This window comes from Monodelphis domestica, chromosome 5 (genome assembly GCF_027887165.1).
Source record: "Monodelphis domestica isolate mMonDom1 chromosome 5, mMonDom1.pri, whole genome shotgun sequence".
NCBI classification, from domain to species: Eukaryota; Metazoa; Chordata; class Mammalia; order Didelphimorphia; family Didelphidae; genus Monodelphis; species Monodelphis domestica.
Window position 1 is genome coordinate 266,030,096 of NC_077231.1, and position 24,772 is coordinate 266,054,867.

At 34.2% G+C, this 24,772-nt stretch overlaps 1 protein-coding gene across 2 annotated transcripts in view; it reads right to left on the bottom strand.

Annotated features, from left to right (window-relative positions):
- PLXDC2 (plexin domain containing 2) overlaps nt 1-24,772 on the bottom strand; it is a 596,178-nt gene that overhangs the window by 341,282 nt on the left and 230,124 nt on the right. For both annotated transcript variants that reach the window (XM_007504898.3, XM_056800138.1), the window contains one exon: nt 22,777-22,988. In XM_007504898.3, the coding sequence (XP_007504960.2) occupies nt 22,777-22,988 (212 nt within the window). The remainder of the gene's footprint in view (nt 1-22,776; nt 22,989-24,772) is intronic.

Consider the following 24,772-nt stretch of genomic DNA (forward strand, 5'->3'; position numbering starts at 1 on the left):
ATGGGTTCAAATCAAGAAAACATCTAATGCCCAGTGGACTTACGCGTCGGCTATGGGGGGTGGGGGGGAGGAAAAGAAAATGATCTATGTCTTTAACGAATAATGCTTGGAAATGATCAAATAAAATATATTTAAAAAAAATACATAAAGTAATAAAATCTATTTAAAATATAAAACAATATGTATGCTAAGCATAGATTTGTATACATACATATATATTTTCACTTTATATGTATAGCTATATAGATATGATTTCTTTATCTAAACTCTGTTCAAACTATATAACCATGGTGATATCAATCTCCTTTGACCTACCATCTTTGTAACTGACCTGAATCACTACATGGTAAGTCTGATCAACTAACAGAATACTACATGAAACATTCAGATTGACCAGTGGCTTCCATTATATCAGAATGACTTAAGTTTTGAGGGGTTCCACGAGCATAGATGAGTTCAGTGGAATAAAAGATCTCAACTTCACTGCAATAACTTTCCCCCTTTCAATCTTATTCATCTTCTCTATTAATAGACTCTAATAATCCTATAAACATGCTCAGGTCACTTCACTTATAAAATTCCTTCCCTTTGCTCTGCTCTTCTGTGTAGCTCTCATGCTGTCTCTCCTCCTTTTCATTCCTTAACCCTGAGAAAAAGCAAGCTATATGTATAGTCCTTACTTCCTCACTATTCACTCTCTGCAGTCTGATTTCCTTCACTATCACTGTACAGAAACTATATTCCCTAACTTCAATCATGGACTCCTAATGGCCAGTGTCAATGAACACTAACTTCTACGAACCTCATACTTTATTAGATATCATGAACCATCAACTTTGCCCCTCGATCTTCCCTTTGTTTGCTTTGTGATACCTTTTCTCTTTTGCTTTTCCTAAAAATGATAATATGTATATAATGCCACTCTGAAAAGGGACAAAGTACATTATGTGTAAAGTATCCCAAAAATCATAGCTCAATTGAAATTTTTATAGTTTTAAAAGCATAAAATAGCAAAAAAACTTTTTGAGAATGCTATCTATAATATCTCAATTAATCCCTGTAACAACCTCTTAATGAAGGAAATACTAAAATTACATACAATTAATAGATGAAGAAACCAAAATTGTGGATGCTTAAATGAATGCATCAGGATCATAAAGCTCATGAGTATCACAGACAGGTTTTTCATGATTCCAAGTACAGTACTCTAACTCCCATGCCAAGCTGCATCTCTTCAATTTCAGGTAAATCTTCCTCTACATTCTTTATCTGTTCTTCTGTTTCTTTCTGCTCTATAACTGTAAAAGACTCCTAAATATCAACCTTTTGCCTTCCATTAATCTCTCTCCATTTTTTGTTTTGTTACTCATAGTCAGTCCTCTTTTTAATAATCTCATCCTTAATTAAATCTATATATTTTAAAAAGTGCATCTCTTTAACTCTAATCTCCTATCCCCAAATACTTGTTGGACTTATTAAAATATTTCAAAATTGCCATGGTTGAAAACTAAACTCCTTCCCTAATAATGCCACATAATCCTAACTTCTCCATTTCAGATTTCAATGGTGCCATTATTAAAGATTTTTTAAATTTTATATTCACAGGTTATGATTTTTTCAAAGTTAGGAATTTAGCTGTCAGTCTTAAATTTCTTCCATTTTCTTAAATCCCAACCCAAGCAATTGCCAAACCTTTTAATTCTGCCCCTGAAAAACAATCTTGCATTGATCATTTCCATTTCATTTTCATTGTTATCATACTAATCAAGGTCTCCTATATTAATTCAATTGCTTTTTAGGCTACTTGTTTCCATACAATTATTATGTAATCCTGGTTGCCTAAAATACTTGTTAGCCTGCATCACATTGCCAGCATGAGTAAAATCAAGATTTGTATTGAGGTTGTTCTAAATTTGAGGTCAACTCCCTATCCATTATGCAATGTTGCCACCATCTTTTGAGGTGGGTAGCATAACAAATATTATGATATCCATTTTTTCTAGTAAAGTAGGAAAAAGAGATATGAAATAACTTCTGGGGTCCGAAGGTAGAATTCCTAGATACCATTAAAGGATCAAGGCCATTTGTCTCCAAACCTAATGGTCTTTACATATGTCTATGGGCACCAAATGCCAAAATGTGGATATTTCTACTTTATTTTCTACTAAATTCCCTAGCATAAGTTAGCCAAGTACAGCTGTTGTAAAACTTATATTCCAGGCAGTCTAATGATGGTCATCAGTGTTCAACAAAGATGTGATAACTAGGTTCTGAGAGAAGTGACCTCACTCTAATCAAGAAAGGCAGGATTAAGGAAAATGTTTCTATTTCTCTGTTCCAGTCTTCTCAGTTGCTAAAGTAAACTTATTTTTGGACACTAAAATAGTTTGGCATTTTGAATGTTCAGAAATGGGGGTAAAGACAGCAGAATGGGTGTAACCAACAGCAGCTCTGGTTTTGAGTAGAGCCAAGTTGAGGTAACAGTAGCAGTGGCAGAAGTCGTCTACTGGAGCCAAAGGGCATTTTTTTAAGTCACCTTGGCTTTTGCAAACTGCTGCTGGGCTCTCTTTACTGTTTTTTTTTTTACATCATGGCTCTGAGTTTAAGCAGCTTCAAAGTCTACCATTTGGCAAAAAATGTAGTTTATTTCAGATATAAAGGGAGACAGAAAGGGTAAGGGAAAGATATGAAGCACTGGAGGTAGGGTAGTTGAAAATATCATTCAAAAAGGAAGCTAGAGCTTCTCTTAAAAGTAAATCTATGCATGAGCATCTTGCTTTAGCTAGAACTTATTTTTTCCTCCAAAGAGGACACCCTAAAACTTATGGTCATTTTGAGGAAATCTCCTTTTGTTCAATGACATCTATCCTCATTGGGATTGAGTTTTCTCATCTGCAAAAAGAGGAAGTTAGACTAATGATTGCTAATGAACTTCAAGATCTAATATCCTCATTCTAGAGAAGGTTTTATGCTACATACATGCCTCATTCTTTCCTCCTTTGCAAAAGAGCTCATTGAATCTTGGAGATGGAGGATGCTCAATGTAGCCTTCATCCTGTGTGTTTCTTTATTATGTCCTGACTCTAGTCCCTTTAGGAAGGGCACTCAAATGTCTAAGGATTTCCATGTGAATGTATTGCTACATAATTACACCAAAAAGAAGAGTTTTTGTTTTTGTTTTTTTTTTAGAAAAGCTACATCCAAGATAAGTAGAATCTCCATCCTTAGACATACTTTGAGTCATTCCCTTAAGGTACAAATAAAAAACTGGTAGAGCAGGATTCTTAACTTATCTTGCCTCATGGACCACTTTTTCAGGCTTATACAGTCCTTGAAGTCTTTCTCACAATTATATTTATAATACACAAAATTAAATATATAGAATTACTGAAGAAACCAATTTTATGCAAATAATTACTTACACATAAGAATGCCAGGCAGTCAAAAGGCTTCGGAATAAATTACATAATATATGTAAAATATTTTGTAAATAAATATAAAATATTTTATAACTTTGAAAATTTGAATTACTATTAGTATTTTTGAAAAACACCATGTTCATGGTATAGTTGTGTAATGGGTTTAAGAGGAAGACTTGATTTTAATATTCTGACTGAGAGAAAGACATAGTATTGAAGCTCTCAGTGAATAGCATCTCTTAAGATCTTATGTTGGAGAAAACATCATTGGTAGATGAGGAGTCCCCTCCATCAATAAAGTCATAAGTGTTTGCCAAAAATCACACTTCTATAATACAGTTACATGATATCAATAAAAACATGAAAATATTTCCACCAAAAATATACCACATCTGTTTCGCTTATCATTCTGCAAAAGCAATGCAATGGAGAGGCATGATATATGAGTGTGCTAGGTAGGAGGCAAACATGAGATCACTGGTGGAAAACTCTGATGGACTAAAATGGGAACACAAGTGTGAAAATTAACATCTGTCCCTGATTCTGATGCTATAGTGTCAACTTTTGCCTTGTTTTCAGACACTTTTTTAGATATCTACATTTTTCTTTTAAATTCATTTACTGCTAGGTTATCCTTTATAATTAAATTATAGAAGAAAATCAATAGTGGAAAGAATAGTTATCTGTTTTAATTTGCATTCATTGGTGACTATCATCTAAAAAATCAGCACCCACTGAAACAAAATTAGACTTTCCTTATTCTGTTGAGGAAACTAAGATATTTTGCAATTGCCTGATTCACATGAAAGGAATTTGATTTGTATAAAATATATCATATCCCAGGATTATAATATTAAATTTGAATGAAAATTCTTTGAACAAATATTCATTATTGCTTCATAACAAAACTGCTTCAAGGAAAAAATGCCCAAATCATGTGTAGTCTTTTTTTTTTTTGGCTATAACAAGGTATCCATCTGTTTAAAAGGTAAAATTTATTTAATTTCATCTCTGATACTATGCCAGAGAGCTATTTGATTTCTCAGTCAAACTCTTTATCAGCCAATTAGTTACTTAGATCACTTGACAATTCTTTGAAATGAAAAATTCTTAGTTAATGAGCAGAATACAAAAAATTAAATTAATAGAACAAGAAATATATGAAGCAAGGCCAGTAAAAAGAAGTAGAATATAACTTATATGCATTCAAAGTTTACAGATCAGAAGCACTTTGCAAACATTATCCTATTTGAGGGATCTTGAAAGGTAGAGAATAATTATCAGGCAAAAGGTCTATGCCTTTGAAAACATCAGAACTCATTATTTTCTCTTTGATCAGTGCAAGGATGCCTAATGAATCCATTTCTCTTGAGTTTTTTTTTTTTAAGTTTTGGCATGTTTTGATAAATATTCATTGATTGTGTCCAGCTGAGTATTTGATAAACACTGTTTTCTTATATGTTTATATATTTGCTATGAGACTAACAGAGAAATGTTCCAATTAAATAAGGGAGGCATCCCAGTCCCCTTGACTAATTTTTATATAATTTTCTTCCATTATTGAGAACTTGTTAGCTCATAATAAAATAAATTATGATGCTACAATGATTTAAGTGTAAAATTCTTGAAAACATTGGCCAAATTTTTACATTAATTAATTTTTCCATTATCCTTAGCATGCAGGAGGTATTACCTTTAAATATATATATATATATATTTTTTTTTGACAGATTTTTAGGACCGTAAGTCTGATAACTTTTCAAAACATGAAGTTTGATTCCTGATATTGGAATTAACTGGCATAAATATGATCCATCTAGGGGGAAAGTACTTAGGTTTAGATGCCTTCCTAAGAGAACTAAGGTTCTCTACTAATACTTTCTCATATTCTTCTTTTATTTATGCTATAGAACTCAAACGGAGGAGATTTCCACCAAGTTGGAAAGACTTTCATTATGAGTCTGGATAAGGGTCAGAATTACAGATATCTTGGGCTTGATGTAGACCCTTCCGTCTATTAGAATTCATTCAATTCACAGATGATGAAACTGAAACTTTGGGAACTGAAGTGTCTTATAGAGAGGCATATAGTTAGTGGCCAAGACAGAATATGAGCCCACATTCACTCATATACCAGTATTCTTTCCTTCACACTAAACTATTGCATTTGTTTTCCCCATTGACAATTTAAGCTACACTCTGAAAGGCTTGTCACTGGATTATTGTTATCTTGAACCTGAATTATTTTACTATTATTGCTATTATTGTTTTGGCCCAGCAACTTTAAAGGAAATGGCTGCTAAGCCACAGATTGGTTGTGATCTTCATTTTGAAGGGTTCTCCAAGTATAAACAACATACAGATTGCTCTAGGTTGCTATGACTGCAGAGTAATAATACTTTAATGTAAAAGTGAGACTCACGAAGGAAATCAAGTGTCATAAATCTTACAAAACACCTACATTTCTGAATCACTGGAGAAATACAATAAAACTAAATTGTTGCCTGATTAAAAACAAAATGCCATTGCAGGATCAAATATTTCAGGAATAGAGATGAACTAAGAATACTTGTTTAATAAAACATAATAAAAAAGAAATAATTCATTCCTTTGGTATAAAATAGCATCTTTCGCTCAACTTGATATTATTCATTTTGGGGGAGGTGGGGTTGTTTTCATTGACCAAGTTCCATTATTCAGGGTTTCATTTGAATATCCCTCAGCCCTTTGGTAGGCTCAGCACTTTGAATCTAGAATAATTCATTCACAACTAAATATATAAAATCTGAACATGGTATGTCTTATTCCCTTTGTTTTCTTGCCCTTTGATCCATAGACTATATAAATGCATATATATGTGTATGCACATCTATAATTATTTTTAAAGTCACACTGAATTGACTCAAGTACAGTAATAATTCCAGTTACTTTTAATCCATTCATTCAGTTCAGCACCGTGGAATCCAAAGCATTACTTCTGTTTAGCTGCCTAGCCTTGAAATAGCACACAGCAAAGAGTGTTCTAAAACTCTTGTTGCTGCTAGCTTCCAACAATTGTTCCTAAATCCCAAGGGCTGCAAAGTTCAATCCTTTTACTGCTATTACCAGACAGATCCAGACATCCAAGCATTAGTGACTGACTGGGGCAAGAAAATGAAAAAAAATAAAGTGATATAAAAAGCTTTCTTTCAGGGATAACTAGACAAAAACAAAATTAAGGCAATCTGTTTCCTTTGTGAATGCCACCACAAACTCCCATTTAGACCTGGCAATCCTTGGCCTCCTTCTTCAACTTCTGATAGAGCTGTACATCAGCCAAACTTGTAGCCAGCCAATGCAAAAGCAAAGGACTATAAAAATAAGCATTCATTCTTCTTGGCAGGAGACCCTCATTTTGTAAGGAGAATAGTAATTAACAAGGGTTAGGCAAAAGATCTTTCTTCTTAAAGTAGCAGTAGAACAATCCTATACGGAGGTACAACTCTTCTTTTCTACATAATTAAACCATATCAACACTGAAACTGCCCCACATGCTAATGAATAGGAAAATATTTTAATCATCATGGTTACTCAGTATAACAAAGTAATATGCCATTTTCTACAAAGGTATAAGTATTAGTTTGAGGAGCTCAACCCATCTTAAATCCCATTCTCAACTGGAAGGCTTAATTTCTAGTTTCATCCATCCCTCAACTGATTCTTTCCAACTTATCCTGTATATAGGTTGTACAGAGATAGCTGCTTAAATATTTTCTCTCTCAATGAATTGTGAGCTCCTTGTGAACAGGTACAGTATTTGCTCTTTTTTTTTTTGTATCCCCAGTGCCTCTAGGAGGCAAATAATAAAATTTATTGACTGGTAGGAACTGCGTATATATAGGCTAGAGAACAGAAACCTTAGTAGGAGATACAAACTATCTTTAAATATTTAAAGACTCTGATACTAGACGCTTTATGGTTTCATATAGGCTAGCTATGCTCACCTGGTGGGTTTTTTTTCAGGTACAAGTAGAATGTGAAGGCTTCTCATGACCCTTTCAACTCTGAGATTCTGGGATTTTGTGACTTTTGACTTTTCAGTTACTTTTTCAGTATCATTAGCTTATCATGGCACTGAATAAGAATAAATTAATTTATTTTGTATTGATCTGGGACTGTTTTTTACAAAGTCTACAAAAGCAAATTGTAATAGGAGTTTACATTAATTATAAAACTTGTTTGTCATTGAATATGTCCAATAGATAGCTGAATCACTAAAAACTAAATTATCTCTTGTCCTATGGGCTCATTGACTTATTATAAAGAAATTAGAGTAGCAAGAAATCAAACAAACATGACTCCTAACATGCTTTACATATACAGCCATTAAAATATCAACAAAAAGAAAATCAAGTTATTCACTGGAATGCTATATTTCTTGGGCTTTGCTAATTTCACTATTCACCTTTGATTATGGAAATTACTGACAAGCATGAGCCTGTAAGTAAAAAGCATTTGAAAATATGTATAAAGCTTAGATCATTCTTGATTCCTAAACTAACTTAGGGTGATTTATAATGCCTGGCTAAAATAAACCAAAATAAAATGCTTACAAGGCTGGATGAACCAATTCAATCCAAAAAAAAAAATACTTTTATTAAATGCCAATAGTGAACTGTTAAACAAGAGCAGGTGGCAGAGTATAAAGAGTTGGCCTTGGAGTCAGAAAGACCTGACCTAGTGACTCAGTTCTGGTGTATAGTATCATATTTTCCTAGGAAAGTCAAGTTAGGCAATGCTTATAGACTATTATTGCAAAATAGGTGGTGCTATGGAATGGGAGACAGAGTTTACTCACGAGGAATTCTCTCCATCAATGAAATCAAAGGTCCAAGTTGAAGAGGAATATCCTCCCCATACAATGTACAAGATATATTAACAAATAAAAAGGAATCATCTCTGTCTTTAGTGAGAAGAGAGAAACAGATACAGAGACAAAAGAAGATGGAGAAAGAGACAAAGAAACAGACATAGACACAGACAAAGAGACAGAGAGAAAAAGATAAAAAGACAGAGAGATTTGTACATGGATAGATTCAGCATGCATAAAACCTAGATACATTCCCATGCATCTGATTTCTCTTTCTTAAAGTAGCTGCTACTATATCCCAGACACCAATGTATCCACGAGATAAAAAGCATAAGCAACTCAGCATCTGTCTTCAAAGAGCTTATGTTCTACTTCACTTTAAATAACAGTTGGTATTATAATTCTAACTTTTTCATAAATCTTCTTTATAACCAAACATGAGATCTTTGTAAAAAATATGAAAAAAAGTTTTGCCCTGGAAAATTAAACAGTTAGGTTGCTCTATCAGTAGTAAGCCATCATCATTCATCAATAAAATGACAAGCAAAGATTATACTAATCATTTGAGAAATGGAATAAAACAAAATGTAAAATCATTTTACAACAAAGGTAAAGGCATTGGGCAGGGAAGAGAAAAAGATTTTTATTAAATGTAGGTTTTCAATTTTGTTCAGAGGAAAAAGAGAATATGCATTTCAATTGTTATCTGACAACAAATTATGCTGCCATTACTTTTAGTAGTTAATAATATCTATGCCTCATAATGTATCTCTTTCAATGTTGTCAGAAAAATCAATGAAATAAGATGAATGTAGAACTATGAAAAAATCTATTCATTTTTTTTGGAACTCTTTGAAGGACACTTACACACTGTCCCCATTTTCTACTCAATATGGAGCTGATCTGCCAGGCTAAAAATAATCTCTAATTGAGTAAGAAACGTGACACTCTATTTTCCATTCTCATTATCTTTTTAAAGGATGAACAATAATTGTGGCTATAACTTCTACCTGATTTACTACTTCTACTCTATTTTATTTTATTTTTTTAAATTAAAAGTTGCCACTCACTGGCTGGTTTTCTGAGAGGAAATAAATAGGGTTAAGCAAGAGCACAGAACCATGAAGTCTTTCCAAATAAGCAAAATATCAAGAGTGGAAATAGAATTTGCAGTCTGTTGAGGAACAATTTTGAATGATACATTATTGAGGAAGATTCCCTACTATTGCTTCATTGACAATAGTAGTGGGAAAGATGAGAGCAATACTGAAAAAAATGTAGATGCAAATATATTGCAGGATGAAATCATGACCAGCAGCAGGATTTTGATGTCCTTCCACATTATAATTAGAAATGTTATTGAGTACCTATTGCAGAGAATCATATAAACCTAGAAGTGGAAAACTACTTAAGGAAAAAAACCTTCATTTTACTGAAGAAACTGTGGCAAGGGGAAAAATTGTTTTCCTAATGTTACTTGACTAGTGAGTTTTAAGGATAGAGGGCTCCATGAGCCTCAGTTCAGTTCTTTTTATAAATCCCTGCTGCCTTGAAATGAAAATAACCTAGAAATATGACTTTCCTTTTTACTTCCTATATAGTCTTGGACAATAATAATTTTCACAAATAGTACTTTCCATATAAGATCACATTTTATCCTCACAAAATAACAAAAGCTGTAAAGTGGATTCCATTTTCATTGCCTTTGTGCATATGAGGAAACTGAGTTTCAAGGAAGAGTGACCACAAGTCAAGGATTAAAAATCTTTAAAATAACTAGGGTGATATTCGAACCCAGTTCAAACTTCTTGACTTCAATTCCTATGCCTGATTCTCTGGACCTTACTGAAATAATTTAACCTTGTCACCTCATCTATATAGAAAAGGGACTGTCTGGTATTATTTAAACACGTTCCATTATGTAATACATACTTACAGACACTAAACAAAGATCATTTCAAAGAAGACAAAAAGAAGGCAAAATAACAAAAGGAGAGAATAAAGGAAGATAGCCACTCTAAATTTCATTTGTTCTTATGCCAAATCAAGGAATGATTGAGAGGAAAAATTTAGTGGGGAAACTGATAGGACAATGAATATCACTATCTGATACACGATTTTTAAAAAATAACTTTGTATATTAGTTTCCTCCTACATTTTCCTATAGGCCATTGGTCTCTTCCATTTCTTAAAACCAAATGGTTTTCCAACATATATTCCCCTTCCTCCTGTGTATCCTCATTCTCACTGAAGTAACTTAGAATTAAGGCATATGTTGCCTTGATTTGGAGGACATAGGATATTTCAATAACTACTCTCAGTCATCAACCTCTATAGCAGATGTTTGTGGCATGGTTCATGATAGAATACATTTGATTGTGAATTAACTCATCAAGAAAATCACAAGAATATTCTTTGTCCTCATTGATTCTTATTATCTTTGAGCACACAGTGAAGCCTATTGCATCAAATCCTCTAACTGCCTCTTCAAGGAGAGACAGGGAGCCATTGTTATAAGGAGCTCTAAATTCATTTAATTTTCTGGTTATGATATTATTACTGATGTTCACAGTGCTTAGAATATGGCCATAATATTGGACACTGCACAAATTGCTCACATTTTGAGTAAAAATAGTAACCTTGCTGGTGACAAAATACAGGAAGACTGATTTTTAGCAATGTCTGTTCCTATCAGAATCCCATAACTGGGACAATAGAAATGGGCTTTCCTGAACAAAGGAATAGTTTTTTTCTCCTTTGTTTCATGCATTTTGGTTATATCAGTTAGCTGTGAGCAATAAAAATCTCAACTAGTTAGAGCAAAAATCATAAACAATGATGGTTTAGAAAGAATATAAACAATATACACAATGATGACCTGGTCAAACAAACTATCAATAACCTTCTTCAAATAATTAAAGAAAACAAGCTGAGATTTGTATCATTTTCACTAACTCCTTCAAAAACTTAACTAATATGAAAAGTAGGCAGACAGATTAGACCAAAAAATCACTAGAAATCACCTCATCCCTAACATTTCAGTTCCTTGCCAAACAGAGGGGAATGGCAGCCAAGGACAATGCCTGTTTTGAATAAACACCCATTTGAAAATGATCCAGAAGAGAGTATCAGAAGACTACAAGCTCCTTCACCTCATAGAAGAGTTTAGAAGAGGCAGAAATGAACATGAGTCTATAGAAAACTTGGCATGAGACACAGTAGAGTCAGAATATCTCGAACAGTCATAAATGAAGCTGGCAGGAGGAAAACCAAAAGATGAAACAGATTAGTCAACATTTGCATAAAGCACCATTGTCATGATCAATGACAATGCACTCAGCCCATTTCGACCCTAATGCTTTCAGCCTGAAAATGTTGGGGGGAAATGGTATATAAGAAGACACAGTGAATGCATCTGTCTTAGTCCACAACAAAGAAATCTATACTAAATATTAAGCAATCAAGAATATCAAATCACAGGATTACATATGGAGAGATGGAAGAGACTCCAACGACTTTCTGATATAATTCCACCTTAATTTACAAAAACTAAAATCCCCAGGAGATTGTTATTTGCTAAGGTTATCTAGGAGGTGACCACCTTGAATCTGGATGCTCTGCTGCCAGGCTAAGAGCTCATGTTATTTGCACTATAATAAGCATCAGGCATTCATACAACATTTTTGTTAAAAAAACATAGAAGGAAATGAAGTAATGCTAAATGAAATTATCAGAATCGCAAGACCAATTTTTAAATGACGCCAATATTCTGAACACCTTTGAAAATTAGAGAACTTAGATCAACACAACAACCAAACACAATTCCAGAGGATTGATAATAAAGTAATCTATCTGAAGGATTTAGGATAAAAAATGAGTCATAATGTTGGATGTGCCTAATGTAGAAATATATTTTGCTTGACTACATATATTTATTATGAGGATAATTTCCTCTGATAAGATAGTTGTGAGAATGAAAAAATATATTTCATTATTAAAATATATTAAAATAAATACAAAATTTATGTGATTGGAAAATATGAAAGAAGGGAAAATAATTAAATATATTACTATACCAAAAGACAATTAGTAGAACATGAATAACCTAGGTAGACAAAAAGGTTCAATTATAATCTCTACTAATGGAGGAGACATCCATATCAATGAGATCACACCTCATGAAATCTAATTTCATTCTTAATCTGTTTCCTGGGACCTTACATGTATTTGATCTAAGACAAATGGATCATAGATATAGATCTAGAAGGGATCTCAAAGGAAACACAATCCAGTTCCTTCATTTACAAGTGAAGAAACTGAAGCCTTGAAAGATAAATGCTTTACTGAAGGTCACACATATATAGGAATTCTCAGAATGGGTTCTGAACCCATGCACTCTAAGTTGGAAGCTAGTATACCCTCTATTATAGCACATTACATACCAGGCACTTTATCAGATGATAGAGATGAAAGACCAAAGCAAAGAAGTTCCTCTCTTTGAGTGACATATTCTATTGCTATCTGAGGGAACAAAATGCACATAGGAAATTAAACTTTTTATGCAAACACACACACAAAATAGTAACTGTATTTGCAACAGAAACTCCCAGTAGGAAAATTCCATCTTTCCATGCCAGTAAGTGCCAACTCTCCAATTTATTATCTTAATGAGTTGCTTATGAATTTGGGAGATTAAGTAACATTCCTCAGTCTCTATAGCTAGCATATGGCAAAGGCAGAAATGGAAGCCTGGTCTTGCTGACACAAGCCAGATTTCTTTCTATTATACCATGCTGCCTTTTCATAATTCTGAAATACAAATAATCGATGTTTTCAAGGAGTGAATATTCTATTGAGGAGAATCAATGTGCAAATAGAAAATTACACATAAAATATATTTAGGGAAAGTAGGGAAAGAGCACATTTAAAAAATGAATGACAGAATTTAAATGAGAGAATTTTCCTAAACACAATGGAAGATTAGAGCAGAATACAACAAGGTTGTGGGAAAGAATAGGGATGACTTGTATGGAAAAGAGAGAGTGTTGCCTGGTGACCAGGGAAAGAACTGCTGACCAGGCAGTCCCAGACTCACAATCACTGGTTTGTAAGTAGAACTAGAATAGAGTAGATTGAACATCTTGGAGGGAAAAAAGAAAACAGTGGTAATGGTAATTTGATTATTAATGCCTGCACAACCAATGAGATCAGGCAAAAGATAAATCTTTGTTCCTGCCAGGAATTCAACGTATTAGAAGCTGGAATCATAAGTCCCACAGGTACAACAGGGAAAAAACATATTTAAGATTCTGACCCTCTGAACACTGCCTAGGTCATTTCTTCCCCAAGGCACATTCCAAATGCCTTCCCAGAATAAGGACCTCAGAAGGACTTCTAAAGGTCTCCAACTGTGCCCAGTTTAAAAGGGAACAGTAGATATTTAATACCTATCTGTTGAATGAATAATTGAGTGATAAGTTACCTAACAACCCAGTAACACATTCCAGTACTCTTTGTGTTCTTCAATAATGGAATTATATGAAGCAATTTTTTTTATTTCAACATTAACCAATATTGATCATACTAACCCTAAGGCATAGTCAGGGACAAAATAGCTGGAGAAATAAAAACATTATCTTTTCATAAAAAAAGGAATACTTTAGAAATTATTTGTCACACCTGCATAAATGAATAATTTTGCTTACTTGTGTTCTCTTTCACAATTAATTGAAGCACTGGAAACCAAACTTCTGAAATAAACATTATTAAGGTAAAGTTGTGAAATATACCTTAAAAAAAACACTTTAATATTCCATCTTAGAATCAATACTGTGTGTTGGTTCCAAGGCTGAAAAGTGATAAGGTCTAGTAGAGGTTAAGTGAATTGCCCAGGATCACATAGCTAAGAGGTGTCTGAGGACAGATTTGAGCCCAGGACCTCCCATCTCTTGACCTGATTCAATCCACGAAGCGGTCTAGTTTTTCCCCCAAAGATGATGTCTTTTTGAAAGAAGTGAAACCCACCATAGAGACTCATTACAACCTGTTCATCTGCACAACTGCAAGGAATCTGATTTTTTTTCTTTTAAAGATATTAGACTGAAAGGAAGGATATCTTAGGGCTTTCTCAATGGCAAACTATTCTGGAGTTTGGATGGTTATTTAGTTAATTCCATCAAGACAGATACCTAAACAGACTCATCTACACTTTGACATTTACTACATATATGACTTTGGACAAGCCAGTTAACCTTGGCCCTCCAAGTCCTGAACTGCAAAATGAAGGAGGTAGATTACTAGGTCATTCCATTTTCTCCAACCTCTAAATTTGTGACCTTATGATTCTCTGTCCACAAATTCTCCCTCTCCCCTCCTCATATTGTATTACACTGCCTCCCCTACAATCATCCCCATTTCTGGGCGGTAATAGAGAATGGCATTTAAGTTCATTTGTTGCTGCGGTTACTTTAGATGCCAAGTGTGTTCTAGTTTTCTGTCTGCTTTCTCAGTGTCAAGCTATCAGTTCTAAGTCTCCTTGCTAGCCCAGTGTCCACCCCTTACAGTCCAGCTCTACTCTACCATTCTACATGTTTACTGCTTTTAATATTCTCTAGCCTGGGAAGCCAGACAGCAGGTTGACAAGAATTGGATGTTAACTTAGTAACTGTCACCCAGACTCGGACAGAGAACTGAAGGCAAAGGAGGAAAGCTGGGAGACAGAGCTCAAGTGCAGGCACTGTCTGTCATAGCTATGTTCAGGGAACTTTGTTCAATTGTTCTTTATTCAGAGTATTTTTCTGGAGGCCTGAGGTTACTGGAAATTTCCAGGTGAGAATGGATATTACCATAATTTAGGTCTTCTATGTTTGATATTTCCCCCTCCCTTTCATTTGGCTTAAATTACCCACTGTGGAGACTGACTTTGGTAAAATTAACTGGATAATTGTTCAATCCCCCCTTTACTTTGTTTTGTGCAAACAGAATCTTGGGCTTAGAGCCCAGGCAAAATGCATTACAGACTCCATTTGGCTTTTCTCTAGAGGAACTCCTTTGATATGCCCAGGTTGTTCAAATCCAACAGCAGGGATCTCACATAGGTGTTCACAAGTATTCTTTGAGAGTGTGGGAATGGGATTGAGAATAAGGGAAGAATTTTGAATGAATTAAATGTCACACTGCTTCTCAAATTCTGGTTTCTGTACATTGTTTCTGGTCTAGCTTTCCAGTTAAATCTCCAAATTGATAGTTAATTATTCTGAATACAAATGACAAGGTGCCTTCTGATGTTAAAGTCAGAAGCCTTCAGTTTTTGGTTACCAAAATTTCTTAATTCATGTACAGATGCCAAAGTTTGTGCCTCACAAATATTCCTATTACTGTACCTGATCACTTATGATAGCAGAGCTGATTGGGTCCTTATTTCTTTTGCATTTCTAAAGAATATTTTATTTTCCCAATTATATGTAATAACATTTTCAACATATGTTTTCAGAAATTATAAGACCCAAGTTGTCTCCCTCCATCCCCTTCTTCCTTCCCCTTCCTAGAGATAGTAAGCAATTTTATCTGGGTTATACATGTTTGTTTCATCATGCAAAACATATTTCCATATAGCCCACTGTTGGGAGAAAATACTTATATAAAACCAAAATTTCAAAGTAAAAACACAAATTAAAATTAAAAATATTATGCTTTGATCTGCATTCAGACTCTAACAGTTCCTTTTCAGGAGTGGATAGCATTCTTTGTCATAAATCATTCAGATCATTGTATTGCTGAGAACATCTGTCATTCACAATTGATCATCTTATAATATTGCTATTTCTGTGTACAGTGTTTACCTGGTTCTGCTTCCTTCACTCTGCATCAGTTCACATAGGTCTTCACAACTTTTAGGATCTTTTAGGATATCTGATCCAAAACTTCATTTTAAATAGGTAAGAACTGAGATACAGAAAGAAATGTTACTCCTACCTAAAGACAGAGAGATACTAAGTATAGAAAGGCTAAAATTCAGGTAATCAGAGTTGACAGGCAGCTCAGGGGGTCGCCTAATCCAATTAATTCTCTTATTCTACAAATGAGTTTCTGAGAACCACATAATCAAAATTACTTGCCTAAAATGATCTATGTAATAAGGAAAAAAATTCTGGTCCTGTGCCTCTACATCCTTTTGTCTCTACTCTGTATGGCAGTGTCACCATACTGGCATTTGTTCATGATTTTGTTAAGAGGATTCAAGCATCTGAAAAAGACCTGAATTAGAGATACCCTAAAGTCCCTTCAAATTCTTGTTTTTATGATTCTTTGAATATTAGCATTCTCCTACACTCATGCCAAGACACAATTTTCCACTAGAATCAAAGTGTTCTCTAGGAATTTATGCTAATTTTTCATAAAATTGCTACTATTGTTCTGTCTTTTTATGTCTCTATATATATAATGTCTTTAATATTGTTGATTCCAATGAACCTGTCTCATGATAGACTTTTTGTCTTTATATAATGTCTTTAATATTGTTAATTCCAATGAATCTGTCTCATGATAGACTTTTTGTTCATCTTTTAAACTTAAGTGACATTCAAGCTAGTAGTCTGAAGATAGGTCATGATGAATAGGCCAGTATTCATCTCAATTAGGAGTTCATTTACTCACTCATTCAAGAAAGATTAATTTAGCACCAAGTATATTCAAAGTACTCTAGTTGTCTAACTGAATTATTTGTCAAAAATCAAAAGTCTGAGATGAACAGCAATAGTCTGATGAATGAGAAAATTTCTGAAAGTTCTAGCTTTCGTTCAGTTGGTTTAGGGAGTTCAGTTGAGATAAGTGAGGACACAGGAAATACATTGGTTAATAATTCTTGTCCCACATAGAAGTAGTAGTATCACAAACAGACTACAGGGAAGCCACTTGGGTCAGAAAAAATGATAATAGATATATCTGCCTTTATTCAGAGAAGCAAATGAAGCTTAAAAGCCATAATCAGTTTTGAGCAATGAATTTGGAGTCAGGAAGATCTAGGTTCAAACCCTATTTCAGAATAATTATGTGATCCTATCAAGGATGAGGGATGTTAGGGGATCATCTAAACTTTCCCAGCCTCAATTTATCTTTAAAGCAGAGAATACTTCCTGCAAAAATTTAATTCAAAAAGTTTTTGTGGAAATCAAGTGAGATATGTGTAAATGGCTTTGCAAACCTTAGAGAGAGCAACATATAGATCATTTAGCTATTTTCATGATGTTGACAAAAGAATCATTCAGGATGACTTGTGTGCTGCAAAATCCTAGAAATTCAGGCTTTTATTTTATTCTTAAAAGACCTCTGTTTCTCTTAAATGGCTATCCTGACCATTATCCATAGCTCATATTTTTACATGTTTATATAACTTCTAATGAAAAGAACTACTTAGTAAAATTCATTTATATATAACTAAATGATGAATTTCTAGGAGATGCAAAGTATGAACTGATAAGGCTCGAGTATAGTATGACAAAATGTGTCACTTTTCATGAAAAAAATCAGGAAATTTACAAAATATTATCTACCCAATAGCCACACAAGACGATCTCTATTTGATAAATTAAGAAGAGGATCCTTATTGATCTGTAACTGCTTAAAGTAACAAATAAAAAGGGTAAGATTTGCTTATGTAAATATAAAATCACTTTGAAGGGTAGTCAGATATTCAAATGTGATGGCTACTACTAAATATATTGAAAACAAGAAGATTCACAAATACACATATCTCTTTAATGCAAAGGAATGGAAGGGTTGAAACTCCTAACCTCAGGAATCTAAAATAGTATTTGAGAAGAAGGTCTAGGAAAGGATTTTCTCTTCCCATCTAAGAAATTACACACTAAGTTTCTTTCCTAAAACAAAGAGGAGAATCAAATGGAATATTACTCTCCAGTATCATTAAGATATATGTATAAATATATATATATATATATATATACATATATATATGGAGAGAGACAGAGAGAGAGAGAGTGAGTGAGAGAGAGAGAGAGAAAGAGAGAGAGAGAGTCAGAGAGAGATTCAGTCTATTATATGTCAGGAACTGTGTAAAGTGTTTTACAAATATTATTTCATATAGTCTTTGTTAAAACTGTGGAAAGAAGGTACTGTAATTATTCACTTTACAGTTGAAAAAAAATAAGGCAAAGAAAGGAAAGTGACCTTTCCAAGGTCATTCATCTAGTAATTAAATGAGGTAGAATTTGAACTCAAGCTTTCCTGACTCCAGGTCATCCATTCTATACACTGGATCGCATAGTTCTCCCAACCTTACTTGGAAACTTTCTGGGACATCTCAGGAATAGTATCTTATCCTTATCAATATCTAATGTAAGAAGAAGTGGTAAAAGTCAAATACTTAATAATATGGTTTGCATGAGTAGCCTAATAACACTTCATAATATACTTCAGTAAAGATATGAAGGGCAAATAAGAGGTAGATTCTCATGATAAAATTCTGTTATAGAGAAATTCCAAATGGGGAAAATCTTAGTGTTGATGAGTATTTTTTGTGAACTTCTAGTCTTGGAGATTCATAATTGTTATTTATAATAGACAGCATGGCCATCTTTGGATGACCAGACATTGGAAAGTCAAGTGCTTTGTTTTTTTCTGACTTTAAGGACAATTGTTTTTTGTTGTTTTGGCATAAATTGCTCTCTAATTGTGCTCACTGCAGTCAGCATCAGTTCATACTAGTCCTGACAGATCATCCTCTCTTTTTTGTCATGTCTCTTTTTTGTGTAACTGTTCAGAAGGTAGCTCCCTTCCCTTTCTTGTTAAGTAGTCATACATCCTTACAACCATATGGAATACAAGAAGAAACACAAAATTATTCAAAATTCAGGGCAATAGTGATATTTGCCAACTGTTAGTTTCTTATTTATTCAACAGAAAATACCATTAGTTTCAAATTGAAAAAGAAACAAAAAACGTAATATTTTGATGGCAGAAGGGAGGGTAAAAATTCACCTGTTCTATTAATTAGCTGAATTCTTCTTCTTGAGGGCAACTGGGTTGCAAAGGAAATAGAGTTCTGGACCTTAAGTCAGAATGATTCATTATCCTAAGTTCAATCAGACCCCAGTTTCTGGGAGTCACTTAACTCTGCCTCAGTTTCTTCATCTGTCAAATGAGCTGGAGAAGGAAGTGGCAAACCACTTCAGTATCTCTGCCAAGAAACTCCCAAACATTCTCACTAAGATTTAGGCACAACTGAAACCACTGAAAAGCAACAACTTTCTACATAGATAAAAAAAAATTAAGATCCTCCATTATCTGGAGTTGTATAGCATCACAGAGATGTGCTGCTCCAAAGTAGAAGCAACTGCTTTTCTCTGTGCCAAAATTACTTGCTGCCAAAATTAGGAATATCCACTGCATTGACCCCTTGCTGTTGTTGTTTAATGGACATGGGTTGTAAAGTCTAGACAGTTATGGAATCAGGGAGAATACACATTTGAATGTTTTCTGGCCTTTACCTCGTAACAAGATAAATAAGTTCGAATGTAATGCAGCTCACATTCCTAGACTAAATAATTCCCATTCTTATCACTGCTTATGGAAGCAACTGGAGGAAAGGACACATGGAATTCTGGCTACCCACTGTTTCTATTAAGCCTATGTGATCAAAATGCATGTCCATTTCTTTCCCCTTGTGAAGTCAAATCAGGCAGAAGTGTATGCAACAAAAGAGTCAGTGATGTTCAAAGAGAGAAAAGCAGGTGACAAACAGATTGTATAGAGTCCCGCCTCGGGACAAGATTTTTTACTTCTTGCCCAAAAAAACATCACAAAGTTTGTGTATGTGAATAGGTTTTGTTTTTGTTGTTGTTCATTTCAAAATTAATAACATTACATGGTTTATCTCTGCCAACAGGATTAAAAGGGGGGAAACATCCCATAATGGCAAAATAACTCTGTACTTAGAAGTGGTTAAGATTACGTTTTAACTAATTATAGTATTTCCCTGGGCAATGGCATCAACTCTTTTATGATTTCTGTGAATCAATCCCATTCTACACCAAGGAGGACACAAAGTCATAATGGGTTCTATTTTATCCTTTACTCTCAGCAGGATGCTACTTCTGTACAGTGAAGAGAAGTGCTTGCCTGTTTATCCCCTAGATTTCAGAAGCTGTATTTTTGGTAATCATTTGTTCAGAGTAGAATTTTGTTATTTACTTGATATAACATGGCCCTATAGAGCAGATGGGAGAAGAGCTGCCTACATGCTCTTGTCTCTCTACCAAGTGCATTCTTTTTTTTAATTTATAATTCAACAACCATGTATTAAAGCATTTTGGGTAAAAAAAAAATAAAACTAATCTCTACCCTAATGGAAAAGTTTCTCAAAGAATGTGACTCATGTACCGAGCCATAAATGAAGTTAGAAATTCTCAAGGGGATCAATGAAGAGGGAGGACACTTTAGGCATTTGAAATAACTTGGGCAGTGGCTGAAAGGAAGGGAATAGAATTTCAGGTACATCAGTATAGCTGGAGGATAGAGTTGATGAGAGTAATGTAAAACAATCCCATGAAACCAGGCATCTCATGGAATGGTGTCATAACTTCTTGTAGGTGGCACTAGAAGAAAACTATTGATTCTGAGAAGTGGAGATAAAAAAGAAATATATACCAGGCATAAGGGCTAAGCAATGCAAAGGTGTAGAGCCTAGGGAAAGAGCCATTATGGCAGCTAAGAGAGTGAGTAGGAGGGTATAAAGTGTAGAAAAATGAAAAGGAAGGAAGGCACTAAAACGGGAAGGGCATTAAATTTCCAACTTGGTATCTAATATTTAATCTTGGCAGTAATAAGGAATCATTGGAATTTATTGAGTCAGGAGCAACATGGTCAGTCCTAAACTTTAGGAAATTTTCTTTGCTTACTCTGAGAAGCAAAATTTGAGTAATGTAGGTGGGGGGTGGGTGGGAGGGAGACAGAGACACAAAAAGACAGACACAGAGACAGAAAGAGGCAGAGACATAGAAAGACAGAGAAACATGATAAGAAGTTCTATTTTGGACATATATAAATTTGAAATGCTTATGGGAAGCAATTTTTTTTGTAAAAAAGTCATTTCATGAAGTGGGACTGGAGATCAAGAAATATATCCTTGAGCTGGATAATAAAATAAAAAAAACAACTTTAATTGAACCAGCTGTATAGGTGTAGTGGTGTAAGCACTAAAAAGAGACCACAGAAAGCAAAGACATGAGAGGCAAAGAGAAAACAATCTTTATTACACACACAGTAGGTTTGACAGATAATGATGGAACCAGTGAACCTGAGAAGACCTATTGAGACTAGAGAACCACAAGACAGCAGGGTCAAGAAAATCTGGAGTAGACAGAATATCTAAGAGGAGAAAGAAGTTGACAGTGTCAAATTCTTCAGAACATCAAGAAAGATGAGGATTAAGAAGAGGCAAGATATAGCAAACATAGTAAACTGAGAGATGTTTTATTCTAGAGTCAATAGGAGGTCATCAAATATTCTTAAATAAGGGAGATCAATAGACTGGCATCTGAGGTAGATTATTTTGGCAGCTGTAGTAGGATTGGATAGAAGAAGAAGAGGTCAGATTCTGGCTTCTGTTCAATTAGAGGGCATTGCTGTGAATATTTAGGTGAGAAGAGATGAAGGCTTGCCACTGGGAAAGATGCATCATCTCTGTACCCAGTGACCACTGAAGTTCTCTGATAAACCCAAATGACTTGCAAAGTGAATTTTGGAAAATCTGCCAAATACTTTTCCTTATTTAGAATTCCCAATTCTTCTGTCTTCTGGGGAATAAGCCAAACAATTTTTTTTGTACAATCATGAAGGAAAAACAAAGTTGCAGTGCTATTTGCAGTACTCATAATTTATTTGCTTCCTCGTACAGAAACCCTCATCAAACAAAAACTAAACTATCACAGACACATAGGGAACACACAACAGAAAACTCTCATTTTTTCTAAAAAACTAAAGCCTCTCCCATAGACATACAGGATGAGCCTCAGGAAGAATGAATAAGGTAATCTTCAAATTCATGAGGCAGAAGATTTGCTTATTTGTTCTTTTTCAGTGGCTAGTTAAGCTTTACAAAATGAAGCAATTGGATAGCAAAGAGTATTGTAAAGAAAGCTTGGTTTCTTGCCTTACCTCTACTCTTGAATTAGTTAAGTGACATAGAAAGTTATTTAACTTCTATCAACCTCAATTTCCTGAATTGTAAAATGAGTGGTTTAAACTAATAATTTTGAAAATAAATAAATCAAACCCATTCCTTGTAAATATATGAGCTGTAATTCAGGTATTTTTAATGAATCACAAAATCAGATTATCTTCACCGATGCCATGCAAGTTCCATTAAAGTAGGGACTGTGTTATACCTAGCCATTTTAATTACAAACAGCAGACAACAATGCTCATTTACACCCAGTAGATGATCAATTGGCATAGACTGAATTCCATATACTAAGAATAGAGTTCTACCTCAATCTGTGTGTTGTTGTCATGTCCGTCATCAAGGAGCAGATCAGTGAGACCTCTGGGTTCTGAAGAATCTTGACCCACACTTGCTCGATTGGTGTCAGTTGGCTTTAGTGGCTCAGAGTCTCTTTTCCACCTGTGGCTGTAGGCATGTGAGTCTATGTCTACCTCATCTTCTCCATGAGAAAAACCACTGACAGTTTCATGAAGCAAATCTGTTTGGGGAAAAAAGTGATTCTTTGTAAGAAATAATTCATAATCCTGTTTTTAAGAATCAGAGTAAATAGATTAAAATAAAAATGTAGTTGCCATTAGTTTATATAAAGTACCAAATGAAACATCTTCATTTTGCTAGCCATAAAAAATGGAAATCCATCTTTTAAATATGAAACATTTTACAAGGATTATTCTGCAATGTTATTTATGTGGAATAATAATATTAACAAAATAATTATAATTAAAAATAATATAACTAGCATTTATATAGCACTTACTATATGCCAGGTACTGTGCTAAACACTTTTCAACAATTATGTTATTTGATCTTTACAATAATTCCAACAAGGTTAGGGCTATTATTATTCCTATTTTTATATACATAGAAACAATGGGGGAAACAGATATTAAGGCATGATAAATGCTTTTATTGTGCCTTTATTTAGCCCATTAAATGCCCAAAATCACAAAACTAGTAAGTGAATTTGAAGACACGTTTTTCTGATTCCATATCTAGCACTCTACCAAGGGACCATATAGCTGTCCCAGGCAAAGGTACATAAGTTACGAACCTTGAATATATATCAATGACCAGAGGGTACCTAAAATTATTTGTTCCATAAATTGATATTTTGTAATTCTTGCCTACCTCCATGAAAACTTGGCAAATAACCATTCTCCTCTACTGGTTCCAGGAAAACAAACAAGATCTCATAAAAAAGAGACAAATTCCACCAGATAATGTTTGATTGATTGGAAATTCATTTACTTGCATGTCACCTTTGATGGATATGTGTTGTAATAAGTGACAAGGATGTTTTAAAAAGAAGCACTTGGAAGAAATTATATGTCTACATGATACACACATAGACACGTGTGTGTATATATCCACCAACATATGTATATTGAGTATATATGTAGGTATGTATATGTATATGTATGTGTGTACATATTTTATCTATTTTTATATTTTATATTTATATTAAATATATTTATATATAAAACATAAAAAGTATATATATGTATATATACGTATATGTAATCACTAAATCACTAATGTGCAAATTCTAAATTCTATATTGGTTTTCTGCCTAAGTTGGTGAAACACATCTGGGAATTTCTACAAATGCACAAGTTCCCCCCTTTTTCTTGTTAGTACCTAAGAGTACAATCAGAGCAACTAAGTATGACAGTGATGGGCACCTATAGAAATGGATAGAAAGGCAAGAAGATCAATCATAATGGTCTTTCAAAGCCATCAGCAGGGACTGGCCCTGCTGACCTGGTTCATCATGTACTACAGGAGGGAAAATTAGATTCAGTCATGGTTCCCAGTCTTTCATTTCAATAGGTCAGGGAACACAGTTTCTCATAGAGAGGGACAACCTTGCTCTCCCCAGTGATGTCCTCTTCACCCTACCAAAATATGATTTGACAGGCTTTACAACTGGTAGGTTATGGGATCAAAAAGGGCTAAGAGAAGAGTGATTTAATTGTAGCTGTGATTTTCCCCTATGGCAAAAACATACTCAGAGATCAAAATGTGCTTGATATATACTATAATGTCATCAGAATTGTGGTTTGAAGCCTCATTAATCAATCTAAGCCTACACTCATGGTCACAGGCTTAGTGGCTCTCATTTTCCTCTTTGGGGAGAGGAAAGAACAAATGATGCCCCTCCTTCTGCCTGAAGAGACATGATTCTCTCTCTGCTCAGGAAACCACATAGAGGTCTGACTGCTGGGTGTTCCAGTGACCACAGCAGAGGGAACAAAAACAGAC